Consider the following 25,740-nt stretch of genomic DNA (forward strand, 5'->3'; position numbering starts at 1 on the left):
TTTCACATCACCATCTCCCCCATGGCCTTCAAATGACTATAAAAGGAGAGCTTTCCAGTAGGCCAGTTTCCACACAGGAGCTTCCATTGTGAGAGGACAGATTTTCAAGAGATGTTGAACATGATTAGATGCCAGCTCAAAATCTCTGGTGGTGGATCTGCATGCATAAAATTAAGTACCATCTCCCTGCCAGGTCTGGTCTGGCATAGTGCTTAATGTAAAACTTCAGATGTTCTCATTACACATTTGTAGCTTTGCATAGCACAATGGAACTAAGATTCATTAGGGCTTTTAGCCCTAATAATACACAGAAAACTAAGAAAGATTCCAAATAAACTCTCTTTCCCCCCTTCAAGTGGCTCTTTTGCTTCACTTACTGACAATACAACCCCAGGAGAGAGGTAACAGACAAAGGAGAACAAACACAAAAATATTTGCCTTACTCTTTCAAAGCAGTAACCAACGTCCCACTGTTTTCATAATCTTTGCTATGTCAAAGGCCACTTACGTTTAACTAATTAAAAATAAAGCCAAGAAAGAACAAACCAGCAGGGTAAAAGAAAATGAGAAAAATAAAATAGACTTGGGAAGTACAAACAAAATGGAGTAAATGTGAAGAAGGAAAGGGCTAACCTGACTCAACAGTAGAACTCCCAGGTGGTCTAGAAAGACATTTTTGGATATAAACGTATGAGTGAAATCACATTAAACAAATATTACCCTTGACATTTTTCACTCATCATTTTACACCTTTTCCTGGAATTTTCAGAGCAGCTACACTTCAGTCTGCAGCCCAAGTCTGCAATCCAAGTCTATCACCAATTTGAAAAAAACATTTGAATTTTGCTATATATAAAATAGATAGCAGTAAAATATACCCCTGGTGAGAGTAACTAATTGCCTGGCCCATAAAATAATTTTATTCTTTTGCTTTTTACTTTTTCTTACTTTAGTTTTATTTTTTTATTTTTTATTTATATTTTTATTGTATTTTATTTTTGAATTCTTCATTACCTGAGATGCTAAGGTTCTTAACTTATACTGGAATACAAAATGGACCACTGAAAGTATTACTATTATAAACAACAAAATCAACACTTTCAAAACTTGAGTTGCTGAGGGAGATTTTCTCATGAAAGTATCCCATCAATAGTTCTTTCTGTCTTCTTTCACTCGTTCGAGTATGTAGTGAATCTTTTCTACATCATGCTGGACCATAATTAGAGTCTTTCATCCATTTTCTTGGATTTGCTTCAATAGTTTCTGCAGGTCTTCATGATGCAATAATTCTGCAAGCAAGGCATAGTCCATTCTGGTGGGGGCAGGCTGGACCTCTCAAAATAACACACAGTCACATCATAACAAGGAGTACAAAACAACTGGAGCTGCATAATTAAAATCACACCCTTCAACGTTAACAAAATTGCAAACACAGAAATTGGACTGATTACTGGTCATTAAAGAATGTTTATCTACATGCAACAGGCTTCGTGGGGTCCTCAAGCAAGCACAGCCCTCACCTTATGTAAACAATCACAGGTTTTGGATTTTCAAATGGGTGCATCTCATAATGACAAATGCTTTGTTCAGTATTTAGATTGATGTCCTGTGCTCTCATACTGTTGCTCTCACAGATATCTCCTTGTTGTTCCTGTACAGTGCATGCCTCTACATCAATTGTTTGCCACTTATCTCCTTTTCTCAGGGCCCAAACAACGTCTCAGGTTCCAGTATAGTTCTGTCGTGACTTGCCCTTAAGGTGATAATTGGGTAGATCCCATTAATTTCAGCTTTTTGTACAGTTAGTACAAAGGTTGTAGCAACACCAGTAGTAGGATCAGGAGGTCAAATTAACTCATTACCACCACAATTGCAATTCCTATTCAAATTGTGTCACATTTTGCCAAATAACTGCACAAATTTCAGTTGATAAGATGCCACCTTCACTTTCCCTAATGATTGCCACTATCACTGTTTGTGTCCAAGCTTGAGCCTGAATACAACTCTGAGCCAAACAAACATTGGTCTGAGCTGTCCCAGGAGCTTTTGCAATTAACAGATGATATTTTCATTAGTTTCTTCCCATGGGAGTAATGCTTCTAACGTGAGTTGTTGACTAGCTCCTAGGGCTGAAAGGGAAGATTTTAGGGGACTTTGCAGTTGATTCAAATTGCTGGTCACTCTTTCCAATCTATTTATTAATATTTCAGAATCCATGCTGTTCAAAATCCCTAATCCTGATCCTAATGCCCCAACTATATCTCTTCTAGTCCAATTCTTAAAGGTGAATGTACATTTGTGCAGCCACGCTGCCCATCCTGCATATGAAGTTTTAAGAAAAGGTGAACAGGATGGACCCCCAAGAACCAAAGAATCTCTCACAAAAATTTGGGGTTGCAGTTTTTAGTTTTCTTGTAGGGGTGGATTAAGTATTTTACATCCTACTCGTACTTCCTTTCCAACAACTTCAGCCAAAATGTTTGCACCATAGTGTTGATTCTGCCAACCTTTTGAGATTGTTGTGTCTCTTTGTAAGACCACAGCAGAAGTATTATATGTAGCCATTTGTTGATGATCATCTATATACATGGTCTCTAGACCAGAGAACCCACAATATGCTTGAGACCATGGCCAGTCTAAGGCAAAAGTCTCAGTCAGAGTTATTATACTTATCAAAGATCAGTGCTGGGAAAACTTGACAGTAGTGGGTCTGCCTGGTTCTGATGCCCAAGCCTTCTCAGGTGCTTTCTTCACTCGTAAATAGTGAATCCATGCTCTTTGATCTTGATTGCAGTGAAGGTTGCCAGCAGCACTTGGTAGGGTCTGTTCCACTTCCCCTCCAGAGGTTGACCTGAAAAAGCTTTAACATACACTCAATCTCCAGGCTTAAAACAATGAACTGCATGGTCTACTCCTCTAGCTCTAGTCCCAAGAACACTTTATTATTTCCTTCAACTGTTTCCCTAGAGCTACTACATATTGCCTCAAACAGTTTTTTCCTAATTAACTCATGTCTTCTCCCTTGCACTGGATTTGATAAGGCCTTCCACATAATATTTCAAACAGGCTTAGGCCTTACTTAATTGTGGTTCAATTCTGATCCTAAGCAGGGCAAGTGATAATGCCTGATCTGACCCCAGATTAGCCTCTTGACCAATCTTTGCCAACTGCTGTTTGATCAAATGATTCATCTTTTCCACCTGCCCACTGGCCTGGGGACAGTAGGGACTATGCAATGCAACTGCCAATCTATCCCCAGAGCTTTACTAACTCACTCTACCACTTAAAAGGGTGAATTTGGGCTTTATTGTATTGGCCCCTCAGCCCCAAGTCTGAAGGTGCTTGCAAACAGTGAGATTACACTGCCACTTGGACCCTCAGCTTTAGTCTGTCCTGATGAGTCCCAGACAACCTTCCCATTGGCACTGAGCAATTACAACTGGCTGGCACCTTCTACAAAGGGAATCAAGGGACAGGATAGCAATATACCCAAACAGAAATTACAATACACACAATACCAAGGCCAAAACCAAGTCTGTAAGCTGACAAATATCAACCCCGAATCAGGAGACCAGATGACAGACAGAACCATATATAAAGTGCCCCATGAGTATCTATAAGGCACAGCCCAATACACTTCGTCCAACACTTTATATGTAACGACTTATGGGCAATAACCCAGAGTCTGGTCTTTTAACCATACCAGAAAAGGAATGTCCTTACCTGTGGCCAGGACCTTGTCTGCTCCTGCAATGATCCCGTGGCTGAGGGAGGCTTTGCCGGAGAAATCTCCAGGGGTGCCCTGAAAGCGTCTGTCTCACCAAGGGGTCTCACAGGAACAGAGGGATCTGAGTTACAGCACCAACCGACACGGACACGGTGTCGTTGGGATGAAACATTCCTTTAATTCGTCGGGACGGGAGCACGGGGGAATCATTCGCCACACATCCTCTCCGAAGTACAGTTCCTTCGGCTTTGTATACATTGTAACATTCAAAGTTGCTTCCCAGAAAACTACCCAGCTCATTACGGCATGAGACTATACCCAAATCTCACCTGACTTCTCTTTCGTGGAGCAACTCTGCCATCTAGTGTCTCTTTCGTGGCAGGAATTTGGGGCTGTGGACAATCTCATCTGATTGTCTTTACCCACTACAAGACACACCTATCACTAGTTAAAAGATAGCCTCGTGTTATTTTTCTACTTCAACAATCCTTTATTTGAATTCAATTCCCAGCAAAACAACGTCTATTGATTGTGCCTTTTGAAGTATATGATGCATTTGGTTAATGTCCTTCAGGTGGACTAGTCAGCTGTTTTCAATTATCTCAGCTTCCTTTACCCTTATTTTATGATGCTAAACTGATTATAGGTTTAAGAGAAAAACAGCCAAAATGGCAAAGTTCAGGAAAACATGCATTTTTGTTGATTAAGGTACAGCTCCTCTTCTAAGCCAGAGACCACTGAATTCCTAAGCTAATTGAGGTAGAGATGTTGCTCCTTTGACTCACACTTAAGAGTTGGACTCAATGATCCCTGTGGGTCCCTTCCAACTCAGAATATTCCATGAAATCATGTGGTATTTAACAAAATTATTTATTAAGAACAAGCCAAAAACCGCTGTTCTGATCTGCTTAGACAAGGAGGGGAACCAGGTTCTAAAAACTTCCCATAAGCGGGATTAAGGCACAAATGAGGCCAGATGCTTGATTCCAAAAAGGATAACTCAACTTTATTTTGTTACACAAAAGAGAAGAGAGAAAGAAGTGGGACAGAAAAGCAGGAAAAGCTGGGGGTGACTGTTAAAAGCACAGGACAGGAGTTTACAACCACCACAAAGGCCACTGACACACCAACTTAAATACCCTCCCTGTGGCAGACCCTGAGTGCCCACTGGCCAGCTCACCAGTATCCAAGCAAAGTTTGCCTGGGACCAAGATGGGCCTGAGTGTCCATTGGCTGGTGCCCCAGTATCCAAGCAAGATCTGCCTGGTATACCTTATTTGGGAGAGTAAGTCTCTGCTGTGTTCTTGATTGTGACACTTCTTATCCCAGGACCTTCCTTTTTCCTAAGAATGGCTCAGCTACCTGGGCACTTGCTAGGTGGTTTTGCAAGCAGCTCAGCTGGCACATCAAGCTTTTTAGCTCCATGCTCGAGGCAATGGTGAAGCAGACTCTATCTTTTAATTAGCCCATTATAACCCCTTACCTGTTAGGTATCTTTGGAGTGGCTCTGAGATTTGTGGCACTGCAATAAGAAGTAAGAGACTTTACTCTTCTGTGAGTGTGACTTGCAGAAGGATTTTAAATTGCTCAAAAAAAAAAAATACTTATCAGGTTTTTTGTTTGGGATGTTTTTGTTTGTTCTTGTTTTATTATTATTTTTATTTATTCCTCCTCCTCTACTTCTAATGTGGAGTTTTAGCTGGGATGAAAATAGACAGACAGTGGATTAGAGAATGGATTAGGGAGTGCTCCAGGACAGACATCTACTGTATACACATATGAAAAAGCCCTCCTGAGGTAAACATGATATCATGGGACCTAACAACATACAGGAACAAAAGAATTAATTGATGTTAGTAGGTAAGAGAGGGCTGTAATAACCAAATTGAGTGTTTATTACAGAACAATTTACTAGTCCTAACAGAGCAAAGATTCTTCCCTTATGTATTCTCTTCCCTTAAGTATTGTTTGGAAATCTATACTGATTCCCTAAGTTCAGAACTATGCACCATTCACTGAGAAATACAACTCCATACCTTCATCATCTAGAGCTGCTTTTTAGCCCAGGTTTCACATAACCACAGTGCATCTCACTCAGTCAGGGAGGATATCCTTATCAGATGTATTCCTGCTGGGCTCAAATCTCAGCTACTTTATTTGGAAATAATTTTCTTCAGCATTCACAAGTTCAGGTGAGTTAAACAAGCTATCAAAGGTCAGTCTTACCTGGAAAGAGTGTTCCATTTGCCATTTAAACCAGAGGCCAGTGAAACCAATGGCTTGGTTTTGGAAATCTGAAAATGTATATGCAAGACTGCAGTTAAAAGAAGTGGCATTTGAAAGCAAAATGATAGGTATTTGCAGGAAACAATACTGTAAGAATTCCCAGTTGAAAAAGAGCAGTTAAGCCCTACTATATATATACGTATGTGTGTGTATATATATATACATACACACACACATACAGTTCTACATATATCTAAAATGGCAAATATGCATTCTAAAAGGAGTTTCATGCTGTCAAAACATGTTCATAATGAAGTTCTGTGCAACCAACCACCTGCCTCATATATACACCTTCCAGTCTAAAAGAGAGTGTCTATCCAACAAGGGGAGGTCAACAGATTTTGCCCAGTAAATAAATATTATGTCACAAAAGCAGGTGGAAGCAAGTGACAGAAGTGGGATTGGCTAAACACCAGTTTATTTTGGCATGAACATCTGGATTTCTGCCAGCAGATGACCCTAAAAGTTTAGGTAATGTTCATAACTGCACTGGCTGGCTCTCTAGTCTTTTAATATCATCTTCTATTTAAACACGCAGCCAAACAAAATATTTTGTCTGAAATATTTACAGCAAGGAGAGGAGAATTCTGTTCTGTAAACTGTGATAAAATTTGAAAACACACACTTACTACTGCAGCAGTAAGAGCCACTTCCTCCCCTCCTTGCAAATCTGTAGTTCAAGAAAGTGTAACTTGTTTAGATACTATTACTTGCATAATTTTTATCTTCAAGTTCTTATCTTAAGGCCTTGAAGCTGAACAAGTAATTCAGGATTACAGTGGCTTAAATAGTTAACCTTAGCTAGCATATCTGTTGCATTTTTTTTTTAGTCATCCTACAAAACAATGAAAATTTCAGTATGTTTAATCTTTGAAGGATACTGAGTGTAGTCACACAGTATATAACTTAAATTCAAAGAAGAATCACACAGACACATTTTATTGCAGAAATCTAATGCTTTTAGGCAGAAGTTTCTCAAGAAAAACACCAAAATACATACTCAGGCTTACAGTAAACGTAAGTTCTTCAAGAGTCTTAAGTCTGATATTTGTGTGGCCCCTGCAATTTCCAGCTGCAAAGTTGCTTCCAAAAACATCAGTTCTCACCGAAATGTACATCTGAGGCTGAGCATACACCACATCTTAAACTGCTGCACACATGTGAGTTAAAATTAAACTTATTTGCTCATCATCACAGGTAAACGACTAATTGAGAAAGGCTCAGAAGTAAAAAGCTTCAAATTGACAAAAACTAAAAAAAATCTCTATGGCTGGGATGAAGAGATTCAGATGGACAGAAGTGCTTATGTTTCTATGCAGAGAAAGCACTAGGTTTGTAATTATTCTTTGTATTTTCAGACTTTAAATAAGACTTTAGAGCATACATAGAAAAAGCTCCAGACTATACATTTTTACCTACTAATTCTCTACCCTTAATTACACAGACCAGCCTACCTGAACAAGAGTGCTTACTGACCATCTGCAGGGTAACAGCTCTGCTGATTAGCTTAAAATACACACCAGACAAAGCAAACTTGTTCATAAAAGTCCCCCAGTTTACAGATTTTCTCCCAGACACATCCTGCCCTAACCCTGTCCGCACCCCTCGCAAGGACAGGGCCACGCACACTTACTGAGCAGGTCTTTCCTTTTCATTTTCCTGCTGGCAGCCGGCACCGTCAGCAGCTCCACTGCAAACGCCTTCTCAGCTGTTTGCAACGGCGAATCGAGCTCTTCCTTCGTCTCCTGGACGCGCTCCTTGTCTTTAAAACAAAACAGGTTTTATTGCCATGCGTGTTACGTGTTTCCAAGTATAAACGTCGGAAGATCGCATTATAAAAGGAAATTAAAACAACGCTTTATCCGGAGAAATCCCGCTTGGCAGCCGGAGCGCCTGCTACCAGCCTCTCCTTCGAGGCCGAAGCCCGCGGTGCCGGCGGCGCTGCCCGAGGGCGCGTTCCCGGCCCGGGGGCTCTTCCCGCCGGGAGCCGCTGTTCCCTCCACCCATCCCGGCAGGGAAGTGCCGGCGGGCGGGCACCACCGCCTCGCCCCGGTCAGCCCCGCCGCCCCCCGCCATACCCTGCTGGTCGCAGTCGCTGAGGAAGAGCGCGATGCGCTGATCCTTCTTCTCCTGGGGCAGCCCGGGGCGCTGGTCCCGCTCCTGGGGCAGCGCCCCGCGGTCCGGCTCCACGCCCGAGTCCGAGCTGTGGCGCTTGCCCGGGGGCTTCGGCAAGGGCTTGGCGACCGTCCCGCCGGGAACCGAGCCCGGGACCGCGGGGAAAGCGGGGGATATTCCCTCCCTCCGCCCCCGCCCGCGGGCCGGGCGGACACACCTCGGGGAGGGGATGGGGCGGACACACCTCGGGGAGGGGATGGGGCGGACACACCTCGGGGAGGGGATGGGGCGGCCTGGGAAGCGCCGGGGCGGGGGCCGAGGGTACCCTGGGGTTTCCCCGGCTCCTGTCAGAAGGGAGGGCAGAGAAGGGTGGGGATCTGCGGGTGCCTCGTCTCGGGGGTGCCCGAGGGATGGGCAATGAGACTCAAAGCCCAGCCTAGCCTAGCCTAGCCTAGCCTATCCTACCCTACCCTACCCTACCCTACCCTATCCCATCCTGTAGCGATAGGACAAAGAGTAATGGGTACAATTTGAAATTTAGGTTAGATATTACAAAGAAATTTTTCACTGTGAGGGTGGTGAGGTGCTGGCAGAGGTTGCCCAGGGAGGCTGTGGATGCCCCAATCCTGACACTGCTCAAGGCCAAGCTGGATCTAGTGGAAGGTGTCCTGCCCACAGCTGGGGGCTGAGACTAGATGGTCTTCAAGGTCCCTTCTAACCCCTCAGCAGTTTTCTATGATTTTATGACCCTCGTGCCCTGACAGGAGCTGGGCAGGCTCACACTACACACACACACACACACACACACACACAACTTGGTCCTGAACAAATTAATTGTGCTGTTTCATTACTTGTTTGGAGCAGCCACTGCAAAACTGAGCACACAAGGAGTGAACACTTCCAGGGCTTGGACAGGTACTGGGAAACCTTTCTGCCCCATAGGGAAACCTTTCTGTCCTATTTAAGAGCTGAGGTTTGGGGTTAGCTACTTTACTGCTGTTCAGCATGCAGAATATGCAGGGCTTCAAAGCTTCAAAGCTTCCAAGCTAGCAAAGTGAATAACCTGTTCTGCCTCATGCAAATTGTTACAGGTTGTGTAAATTCTAATCACATGAACACAGGATTTAATAAACATGTAATAAAGTGGAACATTAGAAAGGCATGACTACAACTAATATTGAATATTCAAATCCGTATCCTTAAAAGTGGAATTCCTTGAAGAAACTTATTATCTTACATGCATCCAAATAAAAAATCATACCTGAGGTATGAGTCTCTTGGGTTTTGTACAAATTTGACCAAGGAAATTATAAAAAGGAATTTAGACAATATTTTAAAATGCTAGTGGTTTTCATACAGTGTATACAGTTCATGCTGTAAGCTCTCTGTAGTAGCTTTTTCTGTATCATATGCATCTGGTACAGCACCCTTATCTCCTGAGCCAGATGGGACAGCCTATGTCACTGAAAAAAAAGCTGTAAAAAATCTGACAATTCATAATATAAGCATTTCATATCAGACCATCTTGTTTGTAAAATAAATAACATACCTCCACCAGCCTCCCACCAAAAAAAAGGAGGAAAAGTTTCTGTTCCAGAAAACACTCAAATACCTGATAAAAAGAAGAGAAGATTCTGCTTTGGGAGCATGTATGTTTAGGGAAGCAGAAATAACTTCCCTTTCCCTAAATGCCATTTTATTTGGAATAACCAAAAAAAACACAATAAAGTAATTCTGTGGTGTCACTGAAAAAAAAGATTATTAAGTTTAATCTCATATAAACCATGTAAGAAGTTTTTTTTAAACGGGAGCAACCAACACTGACAAACAAACCCCTCACAGAAGCTTTCATGACACAGTTGATCAGCCTCAACTGACTGGTTGATCCTCTCTTAGAAGAAAAAAGTCTGGCTTGCCAAACTCCTGGTTACAACTCTTTACACTGTATGATTAATTATGAGCATAAACTTGCCCAAGACCGTCTCTGTTCACAGTTCTGCAACAGCAGGAATTAGTTCTGCAGTAACAAGTTGGACAAATTTCAAGTCCATAAATTGAAGTGGTGCAGAGATTAATGATCTGGTACATGCATACTAAATACTAGTAAATACTGGTTTGAACAGGGGGTTAATGTGCCATAGTGCATTCCAGCTGGTGTGGTTTCAGTGAAATAGGAAATGGAGAATTATTACCCTTTTTTTAATATGTGCTTTATTATTTGGAAGTCTCATACATCTGAAGTACTGCTATAAGGAGCACCTGTAGGAAGATCAAACCTAGAAGCATGCATTTGAAAGTAAGGATTGTCTGTTACTGATGAAAGATTTCAAAGACATGGAAAATAAGCCTCTTTTCTTAGCTTTACAGCATTGTTCCACAAAAATGCACATTAACCTTATCACAATACATACAAATATTGTGGATGGACAATAGAAATCACCACATTTCCACATGAGATGCATCAAGAACAAATTGTTATCCCTTATAATGTCACAAACATAAAAGGCACCATAATAGAATGTTTAGAAAAAACTCAGTTTATGTCATTATATTTTGATTTAAAAGTGTAAGAATTGCTGTCCTGACTGAAAAGAAAAAGCCTTTCACACCTGTAAATTATCATTAGAAACTTGTAAACCTTTACATTTTTTTCCAGAAGTAACAGGTGCAAATGCAAGGCAAATATAAAATCTATTGACTTATTAGATTACAAATACTACCCCATGAAAAAGCTGTAGTTACAAAAATATAAAAAAATATTCTAACTCCCATTGTTAGATCTTAGCTTCAATCTACACTGCATTACGAGTCCAAAGCCAGATCTCACTTGGGCACATTCCCAGAATAGGAAAGTGCTGTTTGTCTTACTTTCACATCAATATTCTGATCTCCTACTACAGTTTTCCTTTCTGGATTTGTTTTATTAGTGCATATTAAGGATGCCAACAGATAAAAGGTTGTATTTATCAATGGATAGTAGCAGCATAAGTATTCTCAGTCTGCTGTCCTCCCACAAGTGCATTTCTCATAGTATGATTTTTTTCTCTCCAAGCCTCCACAGTGACTCTGTAGCAGCGTGACATTTTCATTCATGGACCTGGGACCACTGGCAGGTGATTGAGAAGGACTAAATTCCTCTCACAGACTTCAGCAAGGGACTGTGAGGAGTACAGCTAATGCTGTGTCCTAGACTGGTGGTTGCTGTTGCAAGGACAGTTATTGGCAACACCTCTCGTCCTCCACACATACTAAATTGGCACAGGTTTATCCATACAGTGATTCTGTAGCCCTTGGCTTTAGTAACTTGGATCAGCAGAGGATGTTGAACCAGCTACAAAGGCAGCCTAACAAAGTGCTAATAGACATGAAAATGAGTTTACTTCTATATAGTAACTTAACATTAATGACTGGATTAAATGTGATATTCTTAATGAATAAACTCTGTAAATGCTGAGGCGAAGCCTGACAAATGCTAATGCTTTCATGCCTGAATACTGGAAGCTCTGTTCCTTTAGCCCTTTGTCAGAGCTAGTAGGAGGTGTCCAGCTTCCAGCTCTAGAGAAACAGAAGCTGTCCTTTGTTTTGCAGGAAAACTGGCATAGATTAGTGGAGTCATACAGCTGTACTGGATAGCAACCTTGTTGAGCCAGGCTTTAATAAGCACTCAGGGTCATTCAGCCAGTGGAAGATTTAAGTGTCAGCTGTACTATCATTCTCTTTATGCTTGGTGCAAGACATTTTCCTTTAAATACCTTTTCCTTCATTAGAAATCCCCCCCAGCATTTCCCCTGGTAACAACATGTGTTAGTCTTTGCCAGTTCAAGCTGGATTTTGGCCACATTGTGGGTCTCTGTCATGTGATTCCAAACAAATGCTCTCCATAGACAGAGTGGTTCTGGAAGTGTGTTGTGTCTTACCCTACTTGAAAGGACTGACTGTGCTCACATCTGCTTTGAAACAGTACCTTACTATGTTCCATGTGTACAAAAGATGAGATTAACAGGAGACTCGTGGAGTTGTTATGAGAGGAAATGTTCAGTGCTCTTGTGCTGGGATTTTGTGTTGAACAGCACATGAAGAAGAAGAAAATATTCCTCATTATCTTTCAGTTTCACAAAAATAGGGTCCAAGCAGACACTGTATTCACTCCTCTGATCAAAACTGTATATTCCATTCCAATTATGCTGTGATGGCAAGATTTCTTTTTAGCAGAATTTCAAAGGTATATGCACACATGTGCCAAAGATTTTTTAATAAGCATGATGTACCTACATGCTTAATCAGATCTGGAGGACATTTCATACTTAATAATAACAACAAAAATTAAACCAAACAATACCTATAAATGTTGGGGTTTGAATTTTTGTTTAGTAGAATTTTAGGATGAGACATTTTCCTAGCTAAACAATTGATCTTTGCATTTCTGTTCTGTAAAAAACCCCACATAACAGTAATAATTTTAGTGAGCAATTCCCTTTCCCAACCTATTGAGTCAAAAGTTCACAATGTAACTTCCAATCAAGGCACAAAAACATTTACTGACTCTTTCTTCTCACCACTTCCTTCACATTCTTCCCCTTCCCCTTAAAAATCAAGTTGGTGTAACAATGCCTTCTATACCAGACATTAACTTTTTAATTGTCCAATAAGTTGCAGCAGTATCTGAGACTGGTTCTATCTATTTTGAACTTAGTTAAATTAGATGAACAGCACATTCTCAGCACATCTTTGTTCAGTCTTCATTTGCCTTGAAGGGGAGGGGATGAGGGGGAAAAAGCCACAGTAGTTTCATGCATATTTTTCAAGAAACTTTATGTGGAAGTCTTTCACTTTCTCCAGTAGGATCTTCAGCTTCTCTACTGGAGGAAGAATGGTCATTCTGAAAAATAATATTTAGAGAAAGAAAAAAAACAACCCACATTATCTTCAGAACAAACTAAACTGTGATCTTTGCACAGATCTTGATTCATCTCAGGGCACAGTAACATGTTAATACCCGTTTTGATGTGATTCTCTTGTTTTATGCATTTATACTTTAATTGAACTATACTATTAAACTAGAGCCATTTGTTTCAATTGGTTAGTTCATAGGAATTCAAGAATTGTTATTTTCTGCTGAGTTAACCTAAAGAAGGTCATCAGTAAGAAACAACAGCAACTTGGTTTCCACAGTTGGCACAATAGTGCCAAATTGTACCCAGCTTTTTGAGCTTTAGGAGCGGGCAGTTATGAGTAAATATACATTTCTTCTTTAACTGAAAACAGAATTCAGAAACATTAGAATAATGTAACATCCTACTCTGCAGTTTTTGGTCCCTTTTTTCCTTCTTCTTCATAATATGAAAATCCCATGGAGTATTTATGGCAGACTGTGAGCAAGAGTGTTTTTCCCACACCAGTGCTGGAATGGCTTTTTCCTGGAGCTGTATGTACCCAGATACCTCACCCAGCTGTGTTGCAGAACTACCAAAGCTAAAGATACCCTGTTATGTTGTTTCAGACCGAATAAGACTAAATTCCATGATAAATTCTAGTATCAGTGGCTTGGGTGGAGTAAAGTGCTATTTATTGGAAGCAAAAGCAACAGAGTTTATGTTCACAGTTCTGGTGTCAGATTATTTAGCTCAACATCTTGTTTTGGTAAAGTGAAGAGTTATTCAGCATGCTAAAGGAGGAGATTTATAGGGGACATATTGCATTTTTCATGCAGTTTCTCCATAGAGAAACACTGTTAAATGCCCCCTCATCCCAGAAGAATGCAGGGCAATTTTTGTAATTCTGTAGCCAACTTTAAGATTAAAGTCTAAGATATTATTATTGTTTGTATTCCTGGAGAAGGCATTTCAAATGCCAGCACATAAAAATAGAATAAAATTATGTCAGCAAGCTGTGAAAACACCACAAAAACCTGGACAGCTCATCTAGCAGACCAGGTCTCTGGCCTAGCTGTCAGTCCACTGAAACTGTCCAGTTTAAAGTGAGATAACAGAAATTGAAATAAAAATCCTTATATTTAATCAGAAGAGAAAGTACTGGGATGGTATTTTGCTTATTACTGTTAATTTGATTTTAAACAAACAGAAACTGTACCTGAAATGGTGGGTTCCTTCTCTTTGGCCAAATCCACTTCCAGGTACAACACATATTCCAGTCTCTTCCAAAAGTTTCATGCAATAGAACATATCAGGTGCCATTTTATGAGCCTAAGGGAATGGATGCTTTGGAATTATTATAGAATATATAGATATAAAATATATAGAATTTCACGATTCCTTTTTTTTCCTGAAACCTTATCTTACATTATTAGTTTCTTATTCTGCTCACTAAAGAAGGTGAGGAACATTTGCTAATGGGACAGTTCACAAATTCACACTGTGAATTAAATAACAATACTTCATGGAGGAACAGAGCTGAGGAACCTACAAAAAACACTCACTTCAAAAGAAAGATTTTAGGTAATTTTGTTATTCTCCTTGACTTGCTTATAACTTTTTGTCACAAGTCTCAGAATTGTACTTAGAAAAATCTAAGGCACTGACATTTGATAAGATTAAATTAATTTGAGAACTGCGTGTTCCAGTTCCGTTGGCAGCTACTATTTCCCCTTCCCCCAAATTATCTGCTGATTAGAAAGTTCTTAAATTCATGCAAGTTATAAACCTAATCAAATAAGCAGCTGAAAAACAGCCCTATTTTTGTTCTCAGCTGTGCTGATAAAATTCCCTTTAAAAAACAAGTATTACACATCAGGTATCAGAGCTCTAGTCAGGAACAGAAAGACTTGCCCTTCAGTAATAGAGGTTACTGACCCAAATGTAAAAAGGTAAAATTTGTAAGGAAACCTTCCTCTTTCCCAGACTTGCTGAATGGGGCTTCTTTTGCAGGCTCAGTAGCACACTGCCATTCCCAATCCACTGCCTCCCTAACCCAGGCAGGGCAGCAATTTGGAATTGCACAGGTCCAGCTACTTGTATGCCTTGAACACCAACATCCTTGGGAACACTCTCACCCTGAAAGCCTCACCACTGAGATGAAACACTCTGCTTTGTTTTCCCCTCTTAAAATAAAGGTCATGTTATATTTCAGATCATACATAGTCTATGAAGTACTGCTTTTGTAACTGTGTGAGCTTACTCTGTCTCTGGAATAAAAATCCATCATTAGAAGTGGCAGGCACAGGCCAGTGAAGGTTAAAATTAATTGAGGTAGAAGCGACTGACTGACCTTTGCTTCCTCAATGGCTTTGGAAGGAATAAAGATCCGTGGGAAAGCATACATAGCTCCCTGAAGAGGATTGCAGTGAATGCCTGGTATCTTGTTAAACATATCTTCTGTTAGTTTGGCTTTTTTGGCAAGATTGTTCAAAACAGACTCTTTTTCCTGTTTAAAAAAAGGTGTCCAGTTGAACGTATTTGAAGTGGCAACAAAAACTCCAGAGGAAACTGTGATGCTTCAAGAGGCCTTCCCCAAATTAAACACTTTTAGGGCTTTGCTGAGCTATTAGAGCAAACAATGTTCCAAATTCCAGTCCTGCTCTTAAAAACAGCAATACAAAAAGGCATTGGCAGGATTCAACTACAAAGTGTTGTAGACACACAATAACCTACAGGAGTCTATCTGTGTGCCTTCTTCCTTCTGGGCATCCACTCTTGGCTGTTTTTAGAGACCACATCAGCTGAACTTCTGATCTGACTCAATAATGTAATTTCTTAAGCCAGACACCATTTCATTTTTACAAGTGAGAAACTTTGTGTATACTTTAACACAGATTACCATGTTCTTCAGTATATAAAGGCACTGCATGCACCTAAGAACAAGGCTGATTTTATAACTGTATTTGAACTTACATTCCTACTTGGATTTTAGTAAAAATCTTATTTAGTCAAACTAAACACAGGAGAAAAGTTGAATTTATCAGAAAGAAAGCTCATTTGGTAATGTCTTCTTAGTATTTTTCAAGGTATTCATATTGAGTTAATTTTAAATACACTGCATGGTTCTGTAAATTGGTTCTATTACAGGACTGTCTGAGGAGAAAGGAAAGAAAATATGTCCCTGTGCATATTTTGAGTTCCCAATACTTAGGATAGGTTTAGGAAATGCACAAAAGAACATTACTGCTGACCTTTATGAACTGTGCATAAGATTCTTCTCCAGGTACTGGAGGATTCACTACAATATCCATTGCTGCTTGTCCTGAGACTGGGGGACAAAGGCGAACAGAAAGCAGCTTAACAAGCTGTCCTTTGATTTCTGGGTGCAAATTAATGACCTCCATGTAACCTCCTCTGTAGCCACATCTGTGACAAAGTGAAGAGAAAAGACTGGTCAACCTCAAGTGGATAAACACTGGGAAAGCAATGAAAGTGTCTGCAGAAGAGGAAAGACAATTAATGAGAATCTTACAATATGTAACATAAGGCTGTTGAAACAGCTGCTATACTGGTACTGGTTTAAGATGGAACTCCATGGGATGTCATTAGTTCCCAGTATCCCACACAAAGTTAAAGGTGCACATGCAGCTTCCCTGTCAGGCAAGTTAACAATTAACACGGATTGTTTAATCTCCAGAACAGGAGCATATGGCTGTAGCAGCACACATTTCATCACAAATGATGTGTCCTTTTTTCTTTCATCTCTTCCTCCCCAAAACAACCAAACCCAAACATTTACAATATCAAACATCCCAGCAATTATTGAGCTGTTTCCTTGAATGCTGGAGACCAGTTTTCCATTATCACAGGTCCAGATTGGGACTGTAGGATTTCACCTCTGTGGAAATGAGGCATTAAGTGTCTGAAATAAATGTGCTTATTATTTCATACTTTGAAAACCACAGAGCTAATCCATTACTCTCTGCTTTAAATGCTTTTTGTCCCCTTTCTTGATAGTTTTTAGTTAAAATTAATAGAAGATGGTGGATTACCTTCAGGTCAGTAACATGAAAGGGCTGTCCAACCAGATTAATGAGGAAGATGAAATAAAAAAAAACTAAATCAGACTTACTCGCCCATGTATCCCTTAGAGGTGGAGTGAAAAGAGGCCAGCTCAACATTGTTATAGTACTCGGGTCCCATCTCATACAGAATCTTTTTGAAAGAATGGAACTGGCATCCTTCAGAGTACACATTGTCCTGGTAAACCTGAACAGTCAGAAGACATTAATGTGCTCTGTTCCCCCAACTAAGGATAAAACATGGCCTTTTAGAGAGACAGATCTGAACTGAAGAAACAGTGGTAACACTCAGAACTTAAAAGCTGTTAGAAGACACAAGGTTCTTTGTTAAGTAATAGTTACTGCCATGATATATTTTATATCATGTGACTATAGTTAAAGGTTCCGTCTTTGGAAGAACACTGAGCTTCTTTGTATACAATTTAACCTTTACTTGCATGTTTAAATTGATTTTCCTTCTATTTCTTTCATTTGAAGTGGTCTCAGCTTCACACAGGTTTTTAGGTCAGTTCCAGCAAAGTTCTTCCTTGTGTCCCCTACACTTTCTCTCTAGTTCAAATCCAGATCAAACCACCTGTTATATTGATCCTTTGATACCAAGAATCTTGCATGTTTGTTCATGTCTTATGATATGGTATGATAACAGAAAATCTGTTCCTTGTACTTAAAAAATACCAACAACCACTCATGGAACAAAATTATACCTCATACTCTCAGCTGTGCTTTTGAGAGAACAGAATATTCCATTACCTCATCAGCCAGAAGAAAAAGTTTCTCTTCCCAGGCAAAGTGTATCACATCTTCAATGCACTTTCTGTTTTGCACCTGTCCTGTAGTTTGATTTTTAGAGCAAGAGGAAAGTTAGTGGAGCATATATATATAGTAAGACCTAGTAAGTCTACTAGCTTTTCAACAAGATATCCCTCTTTCTCAGAAAAGTGATATTGAACTTCAGAATTCAGTTCACCAAGTATGAAATTAAGGAGTATTTTTGGAGGAATTATGGTTTAAGGTAACTTAGTCCATCTCGAGCAAAGGAATTGTGAGATACAGTAATCAATCAATGGCTTATTAAGAGTACTCTGTGTATAACTTATGATTTCAAATGCTCACAGCCATGTGGGTTAAGTGGGATCTAGTTTCTCACTAATCAACCTCAACTACTCAAAAAACTAAATTCTGAGGGAGGCAGTGGTTGCCATGGAGTTCAGAGAGTATCTACAGTCATTGCCTCTCAGAAGCAAAAGGCTACAGGCCATGCCAGAGACAGGATCCTTCATAAAGACCAGAAGTGACTGAAAGTAATCCTATAAGTCTGCAAAAGTTCAGTGGAAGCAGTGGCCTCAAATGGGATCCAGTGAAGTGAACCTGCTCCCTCCTCTCTGGAGTTCCACCACACTGAAAAAATATTTCTGAAAATACGACATACTGTCCAACTTAGAGCACTGACTCTAAAATTCAGCTTTACATACTTGATGTGTATTTAGGATTTGCCTGCAATGTCAAATGAATGAACAAAATTCCCAGACCTGTGGGATTTCCAGGGTTGATGATGCAGAGGACTTTTGGGTTGCAATATGCCTTGGCTTCATTCAAGGCACGGCGAAGTTCATTCACATCTAGAGCCCAGCAATTTTCTTCATCCAAATAGTAGTTCACCTGGATAGCATCTAGCTCAGATATGGCTGCTGAATATAAGGGATACTGTGGTATAGGAATCATCACTCCTGTTCGGGATTTTCCACCTCCTGAGACCAGGATCTTTAAAATTGCCTGGGGAAAAAGTAGGAATTAAAAAAAAAAAATTACACACCAGAGTTAATAGTATACTCTGGAAAAAGTTACTGATCTTCCTTCCTAAAAAGTCCAGAGGTGGATTTCTGTTCTAGAAGCATACAGTCATCTTCTCATATCAAAGGGCATTTATTTATTTCAGGTTGTTACTGGCTGAGTGAGAACAGTCTATCTCAGTTAAATGGAATTCCTCTGCATGTCATGGCTTCCAAAGATCATGCCTGATCAGCTGCAAAATTTAGGGAAAACATTCTGAGCACAGTGCTAGAGGGAAAGTTGTAAACAGGAATATCAAGATGATGATTTTTCTGCTGTGCCCAGTTGTAAGCAAAGAAGCCTCAGCTAGTTCTTGCTTGTTGCCTTCCATTTATTTTATCTCACTAACCACAAGAGACCAATAAAAAAATCAGAAATTAGAACTGGGGTACTGTGCAGATTCTCCACTGGAACAGAGACCTGTTTTAGATTAGGAGGAATTGTGGCTAGCTGGGAACAAAACTGCAGTCACATTATGTTTCCATTTTCAAATAACAGAAGAGACCAAAAATCTGCATGTCTTGGGATGGAAATATAACCATATGTAGTTTATGCCTGGAAGATACAGACAGAAATGTAGTGTTTGTGCTAAGATGAGTCCAGAGGATTTACCCGTGTGTGTCTGTGTGGAGGCTTTTTACATGTGAATTAAATAAAAGAGTGCATTTGGTGCAGGAAACAGAGAGATTTCTTGCTTTTATAACCAAGGGAGAACTCTGAAGTGCAGGTGCAATCAGAGCAAGCATCCTTATCAGCATGTAACCAACAGTGTAAACCCAAAAATATCTCTTCAGATACAGCAGTATATCCTTTAGTTTCTCAGTGATTCTAGTACAAAACCTGCTGTTCTGTACCTCTCATCACATACTAGCTCAGCTGCTAAGCTAATGGTTTATAATCAGCATAATTTTGTACCCACCACTAGCTTAAAAATATCAAGCATTCAAAATATACAATCAGGACCAAATGCATATTTTAAAATTGCTTGACACCCTCTGCCCCCAGGCTATGAGACAATAATTGTTTTATTTTTGAAAGGGACAAATAACGAGACTCATATTACTGCTCATTTTTCATCACTGGTGAAATCAAATCAGCATGGTACAGACTTGTTGTGCTGTGCTGCCATTCCTGACAAGCTGCCAGTATCATAAACTCTGGAAAGCCAAGTCACTACCAACATCTGGAGAGCTGTTCCTGTCAGAACATTGCCATTCTGAGCTCTGCCACTAGATGTCGTTTAAAAAAACACTTTTACCAACAGGCAAAGAAAGGCTGCCTTAATAAAAGCAAAGAACTGCTGCTGGTACTGCTGGTATCAGTAAATGTGTCCACGTAAAGGAAGAATCTAATAGACACACTTATGCCTGTCTTAACCAAGGACCAAATTTGAACCTTGGTTGAAGCCAAGACCTGAATTTTTTCCCAAACAAGCTGATTACAGAAATAGATCTTTGGATTTTCATTGGCATTGATCTGAACTAGCAGAGTTTACCAGGAAAATGAGCTGCTGAGACTTCTCACATCTGAGGTCATTCCCTCTTCTCTGTGCCACTGACTGATACCATCTAGTCTCCAGTGCTTATGTACCTTAACCACTGAAGACAATCATTATTTAGTCTGAATGGTCTGAATGTTCTAAATTTATATTTAGGCACCTGTGTAGTTCGTAGTACCTTTACAAAAAGGAACAAGTTAATGTATATTAAGAGACTTTGCACCTGCTTCTTAGCTGGCATCTGACATCCACATAGTGGATATCCATTGAATGTGACTTCAGCATCTGTCAGATCAAACTCACAGGAGCTTGTGAGACCTGATGTTCAACAGAGACCTGTATTTCCAAAGGTAACTGATAAATTATAGTTTGTACCAAGAAGGGACAGGTTTAATTTTAACACTTACAGAAATCCCATCACTTGCTCCAGTGGTGAGATAAATGTTATCTGGGTCTGCAGGAACCCCTCCATCTCTTCTTTCAATATATGAAGCAACATCTTCACGGATACAATTTATACCTTGACTGGCAGTGTAGGATCCTGTGAAAAAAAGAGAATGAGATGAGAACTGAGTACAAAGTACATCACATTTTCTGCTTGCTAACAAAACTCCTGAGCTAGTATTGTAAGGTATAGTTTGTAAATATCAGCACTTTGGATCCCCAAGATGGGTTTGATTTTCTCTTTTTTTTCCAAAGGAGTAGGAAAGGGAATTGGTTTGCTCTTAGAGCAAAAGAACAAATTTGGAATTTGACAAATACAGTATCACTAAAATACAAAAATAAAATTGGTATAAAGTATGACTTAAAGGCTACTTTGCAAATTGGGACAGCAATCCCATGTTTACTGTCTTTCAGTTGCTTTTTTTATGTTGAAATCACTTCTGAACATAAACCAACACCTATTTAACTAACAGGAACAAGGAAGAGAGGTAGTATGTGCAGTAGAAAGGAAAGTGACTTCTTCAATTCCATGACAAATATAAGGGGTTTATTTGCAATATGAAAATAATATCATACCATTATCTCCCACAACTGAAACCCCAAAAAATCCTACACTGCTTCTCTCCTTCCCCCACAGCATCTCCCACAACCACTTTTCAGTCACTTGGAGCAGAAATGCCTAGGATCAGCCCCAAAAAATGTGCAGTTTACAAAGCACCACTAATAATTTTAAATAAAATGAGATGTTAGATACCTGTGTGCATCATTGCTGAGTACGTGGAAGAAGTAAAGAGTAAAAATAAGCCTAGGCCAAGGTGAGGAATGGATCCAAGTTACGGAGCCTAAAACTGATGGACAATGAAGTGACAAGTGTACATCTATTTTAGAACACTGTCAGGAAGCTGCAGGATCTTCTTTGCTTGTTGGGTGGAGTGGAATAATTGTGCCTGACTCAACTCTCATCTTTCAGTTATACGCTAGTAGTCTGCCTGGTAACACTTCTGTGAAACCATGATTTATAAAGACAAAGAAGCTTTGCAAGTACTGCACAATTGCATGGGGCAAAGTGGCAACTCAGGGCACAAAGTTCCCTGATGTCCTAAACATTTACTTTTACAGGGTTAAAAGTTCTATTGGCTCTGTACATGGGTCTTTGATCACAGCTCAGAAGCTGCTGGTAAAGCAGGAGAGCAAAGCCAAGCTGTCCTTCTGTCTTGTGCCCCATTGAGTGCAGTGACTCTGAGGATATAACACTTAATTGTCCTGTACTTCTACACTTAACTGTGCTCAGTTAATAGCTTTGACTAGAACCTGTGTGTTTGCACTGTGGGATGCAAATAAACAAACCCAACCCAAAAAGCTGCATATGCATATAACAGGTATTTTTGTACAGAGGAGAGGGGTAAATTTCTCAAATGCCTGGGAAGACAAGCCAGTTAACCCACATGCAAAGTGATGTCCATAGAATCCCAGAGTGTTTGGACACAGCAGAAGTTGAGGACATAACTGAGCCTTCATACGTGGCCTGGGAGTAGCAAGACTCAATATCAAGAGCAGGGTTTTGCCAAATGAACATTCATTGGAAGTGAGGTTATTCTAGTTCATATCCAGAGGTCAAGACATTCATGTTAACTTTACAATTAATGCTGGTTTAGATGTGGGTGCAAGGTTTCAAATGACCATATGTAGTGAAGCCACTTTAGTGTTGGATTCACAAATCCGTTGAAAATAAGGTTTTCTTAGAACACAACACAGCACTTAAAGCTACACAGAAGGATCAGGTTTTGACCTTTGATTTTCCCCAAAAAAGCCAATCTCTTCTTCTCAGCCAAGAAGACAACAGCAGTGTGTAGTCAGACTACCAACACAGTGACTTCCTTTCAGCTGCAGGTCCACTTGCCTCAGACTGTGTGCTTATGGAGGGCTGTGCAGAGGCTGGTGAGCTACAGGGGCCAGGAGGAGGGACTGATACACGATACTGGAGACGAGGGAGAGTGGAGAGGAGGCAGAAAACAGCACAGCAGATCAGTAAGGTACACAGTGGTTTTAGTTTTCAGGAATTCAGAGGTACAGTTGTTCTTGGCATGTATCATTTCATGAAAAAAAACCATTTAGACTCCAGTTACAGAATTTCAGTTTATCCACTGAAATTAACAGGATTTGTTCAGAATTATCATCTTATTTGAATATTGCAACTGTTCCAGGTCTACTTCCTCAGAATCTACTGAGCTAACACAAATTGTTGGAAATACGTGATCTGCTGAAAATGGAACTTATTTCTGAAGTATTATGCAAGGATGAATTCCTTTCATTTTACTCCAGCATGAGGCTGTGGGGTCTCACCCTTAAGGGGAAGGGAGCACTCAAGGGGACAAGACTTAGCATTTTGACAATTCAAACCACATCACATCCCTGAATTTGAGAATTACTACAAAGAAAGATTGAGTCAAAACTCAAATGTATCCCCACTAACTCTTACAACAGTACTATGTGGATTTATTTTGCCAAAGTAAGACAGGAAAGGAATTCATTGAGCTAGAGGAACTTCTCAGTTTTGATAAAAGTATTTTTAATGTTCTACATTAACAGACAAAACTGATACAAAGAAGTGAAGATAAAATACATTCTGTACTAGCCTATGTTGTCAGGAATAGTCCAAGGCTGAAATACTGCTAATGTAACCACTGGTTAGGTCTTGTTTATTTTATTAAGTTTCAAAGCACCTAATCTCAAAATATGCCAGTGCAAATAGGCAGTGCAATTACAAAGATTAAGAAATATGCCAATTACTGTAATATGTGGTCTGAAATGTCAGTGTTTGCCTACTTGACATAAGGTAATTAAGTGTGCCAGACTCTTTGCTGTACCCAGCAGCGGTAACAGTATCTGCAGAGTAGAAATTCTAGTGGTGTTTGCCAGGTACAAGTAGGCAGTACAGCTGCCAGAGGAGAAAGAAATTCTCTTCAATTTCCTCTCTACTGAATATGCAAAGTTTGTACTTATTTATATGGTACTACAGGTGTAGTCTTGCAGGACCAATGGCTGAAGAACAGAGCTCTGTAGTTCTTTCAAGAGTTATTTTACCCTGGATAAAGAGGGCTCTGATATATTCAAACTATCTCAGCTAGATAAAAAACCACCACCTTTCAGTGCTGTAGCTTTCCCTTTGCAGAGGATTATCACCCAGGTACCTGAACTGCTGATACTCCAGTTCATAACCTGACAAACACGGTTGGACTGATGGTTCAAAATAAAGATACAGGACTGTGAACTGGATCAGCTGGGGTGGACACACACTGTATGTGTCTGTATATGTCTACAGTGGTAGATTCCTTGGCAGAGAAACATCTAGAGAAGATAGAACTATAAAAACCTCCACCTAGTCTTAGCAGGAGACCAGCTGTCAGAGCCTGGGATTTACAGATGCCATAACAACAGTATAAAGCCTCACAAGTACTCTCTGTCACTGATTATCCAACCTCCCCCACCAGGCTGTCCCAGGCCCTCCCCATTTGACTTGCAATCATATAAAATGTGACAAAGAAATTTCACTGTTGCAGATATTGAAATGACCTGTTTTGTTTCTAATACCAACAGGAGCAACTCAAACTGAGTCTTACCTAAGCTGTTTCCTCCACAGCCCTGCAAGATCCGTCTGGCTCGCTTTTTGGCATCTTCTGGAAAACTTGGGCTGTCCAGCAGGTTTGGGTATGTACACAGGGCCACCACCTAGAGTGCCAAGAAAATGTAAATTCGCCGTTTTATCAATGGTTATTTTAAGTTGGTAATATCACTGTTAACTTTCCTTGGAAATGAAGGTCACAAATACTGGCTAATTTAAAACACAGGTTATTGATGAAGAGTTTGCAGTTGTTTTTTTTAAAGGTAGGGCTTACAGAAGTGAAGAAATCTTATCAGGTTCTGAGTTGCGCTGATAAACAGAATTCTAGAACTATTAACTATTTGTATTACAGACAGTGAAGATTGGAGTCCATGGGACCTAGGACAGTGCAAACACAGTAAAGCACAGTTAATTATTCATATGTTATCTCTAAACAGCTCTATCCTCCACTCTTTGTGTATTCCCAGTCCACCTTATTGACAAGAAGTCAAGAGTCTGAATATGGAGCAGAACTGAGAAATATGATCAAATTTTGAAGTCCCAGTTGCATGTTCTAATAATCCCTCCCAAAAATAACTTACAGTTCTTACTAATTTGAAGTTGTGTAAAATATTTAATTAAAAAAAGAAGCGGTGATATAGAACATAGTAAAAGTAGAAACATGACCCAGCAGAATATATTAAGGAATATAACCCCCCGTTTGATACAGCTTTAGTTTGTCCTAGAACTCTCTGAATTTACATTATTATAGCCTGAGGATTTTACATCTGTGTGTAAAGGATGCTCAGTAAATACTGTAATACTAGTTTTAACCTTACTTGTGTTTTAGGAATAATATACAAATATGAAGTCTGTTGTGGTCTTTCCTAAAAGTTAACCCACCAATTAGCTTGTCCACAGGTAAAATGTGCAAAATGAGCAACAGTACAACTCCTGCACCCAACTGTTGCAGATCAAAAAGTATACTGTCAGGTGAAGAAAGGCATTTGCTTTTTTTCTCTGAAGACAACCACTTCAAGTACATTATTGATAATGAATGTTCTGACTGATAACACAGGAGAAATGGCAGAAGAAAGTATGGATGGAGAATGACACAAAAAGTAAGGAAAGCTACTGTGTTAAAAGAGGACAATCAGCAAGCAAGGTCTACACCTTTGGTTCAGAACTGAAAATTTGTAATTCTTTACAAAAGAATATTTTAAGTCTAATTGCATCTAGGGAATCATTTATACCAATACACGTATCAGATGGCTTTTAAGGCA

The 25,740-nt window shown here is 39.9% G+C and overlaps 2 protein-coding genes across 2 annotated transcripts in view; both read right to left on the bottom strand.

Annotated features, from left to right (window-relative positions):
* On the bottom strand, nt 1-12,107 carry LOC127479046 (basic proline-rich protein-like). The gene is made up of 6 exons (XM_051805529.1): nt 12,093-12,107; nt 8,092-8,569; nt 7,647-7,775; nt 5,954-6,021; nt 3,724-5,249; nt 1-2,860 (listed from the first exon to the last, which is right to left on the bottom strand). Exons 1-5 carry the CDS (start codon nt 12,105-12,107, stop codon nt 5,214-5,216), a joined length of 726 nt encoding a protein of 241 aa, XP_051661489.1. The 3' UTR covers nt 1-2,860; nt 3,724-5,213.
* Nucleotides 10,314-25,740, bottom strand: part of LOC127479213 (alanine aminotransferase 2) — a 25,705-nt gene continuing 10,278 nt past the window's right edge. The window contains exons 3-11 of the mRNA XM_051805879.1: nt 24,477-24,585; nt 20,820-20,953; nt 18,614-18,857; nt 17,835-17,914; nt 17,135-17,271; nt 16,254-16,428; nt 15,353-15,508; nt 14,219-14,331; nt 10,314-13,007 (exon numbers count right to left, since the gene is read on the bottom strand). Coding sequence (XP_051661839.1) covers nt 12,917-13,007; nt 14,219-14,331; nt 15,353-15,508; nt 16,254-16,428; nt 17,135-17,271; nt 17,835-17,914; nt 18,614-18,857; nt 20,820-20,953; nt 24,477-24,585 — 1,239 coding nt within the window. The 3' untranslated portion in view covers nt 10,314-12,916. The remainder of the gene's footprint in view (nt 13,008-14,218; nt 14,332-15,352; nt 15,509-16,253; nt 16,429-17,134; nt 17,272-17,834; nt 17,915-18,613; nt 18,858-20,819; nt 20,954-24,476; nt 24,586-25,740) is intronic.

This window comes from Manacus candei, unplaced genomic scaffold (assembly GCF_025592945.1).
Source record: "Manacus candei isolate 608988 ecotype Guabito, Panama unplaced genomic scaffold, ASM2559294v1 h1tg000065l, whole genome shotgun sequence".
In the NCBI taxonomy this organism is placed as follows: Eukaryota; Metazoa; Chordata; class Aves; order Passeriformes; family Pipridae; genus Manacus; species Manacus candei.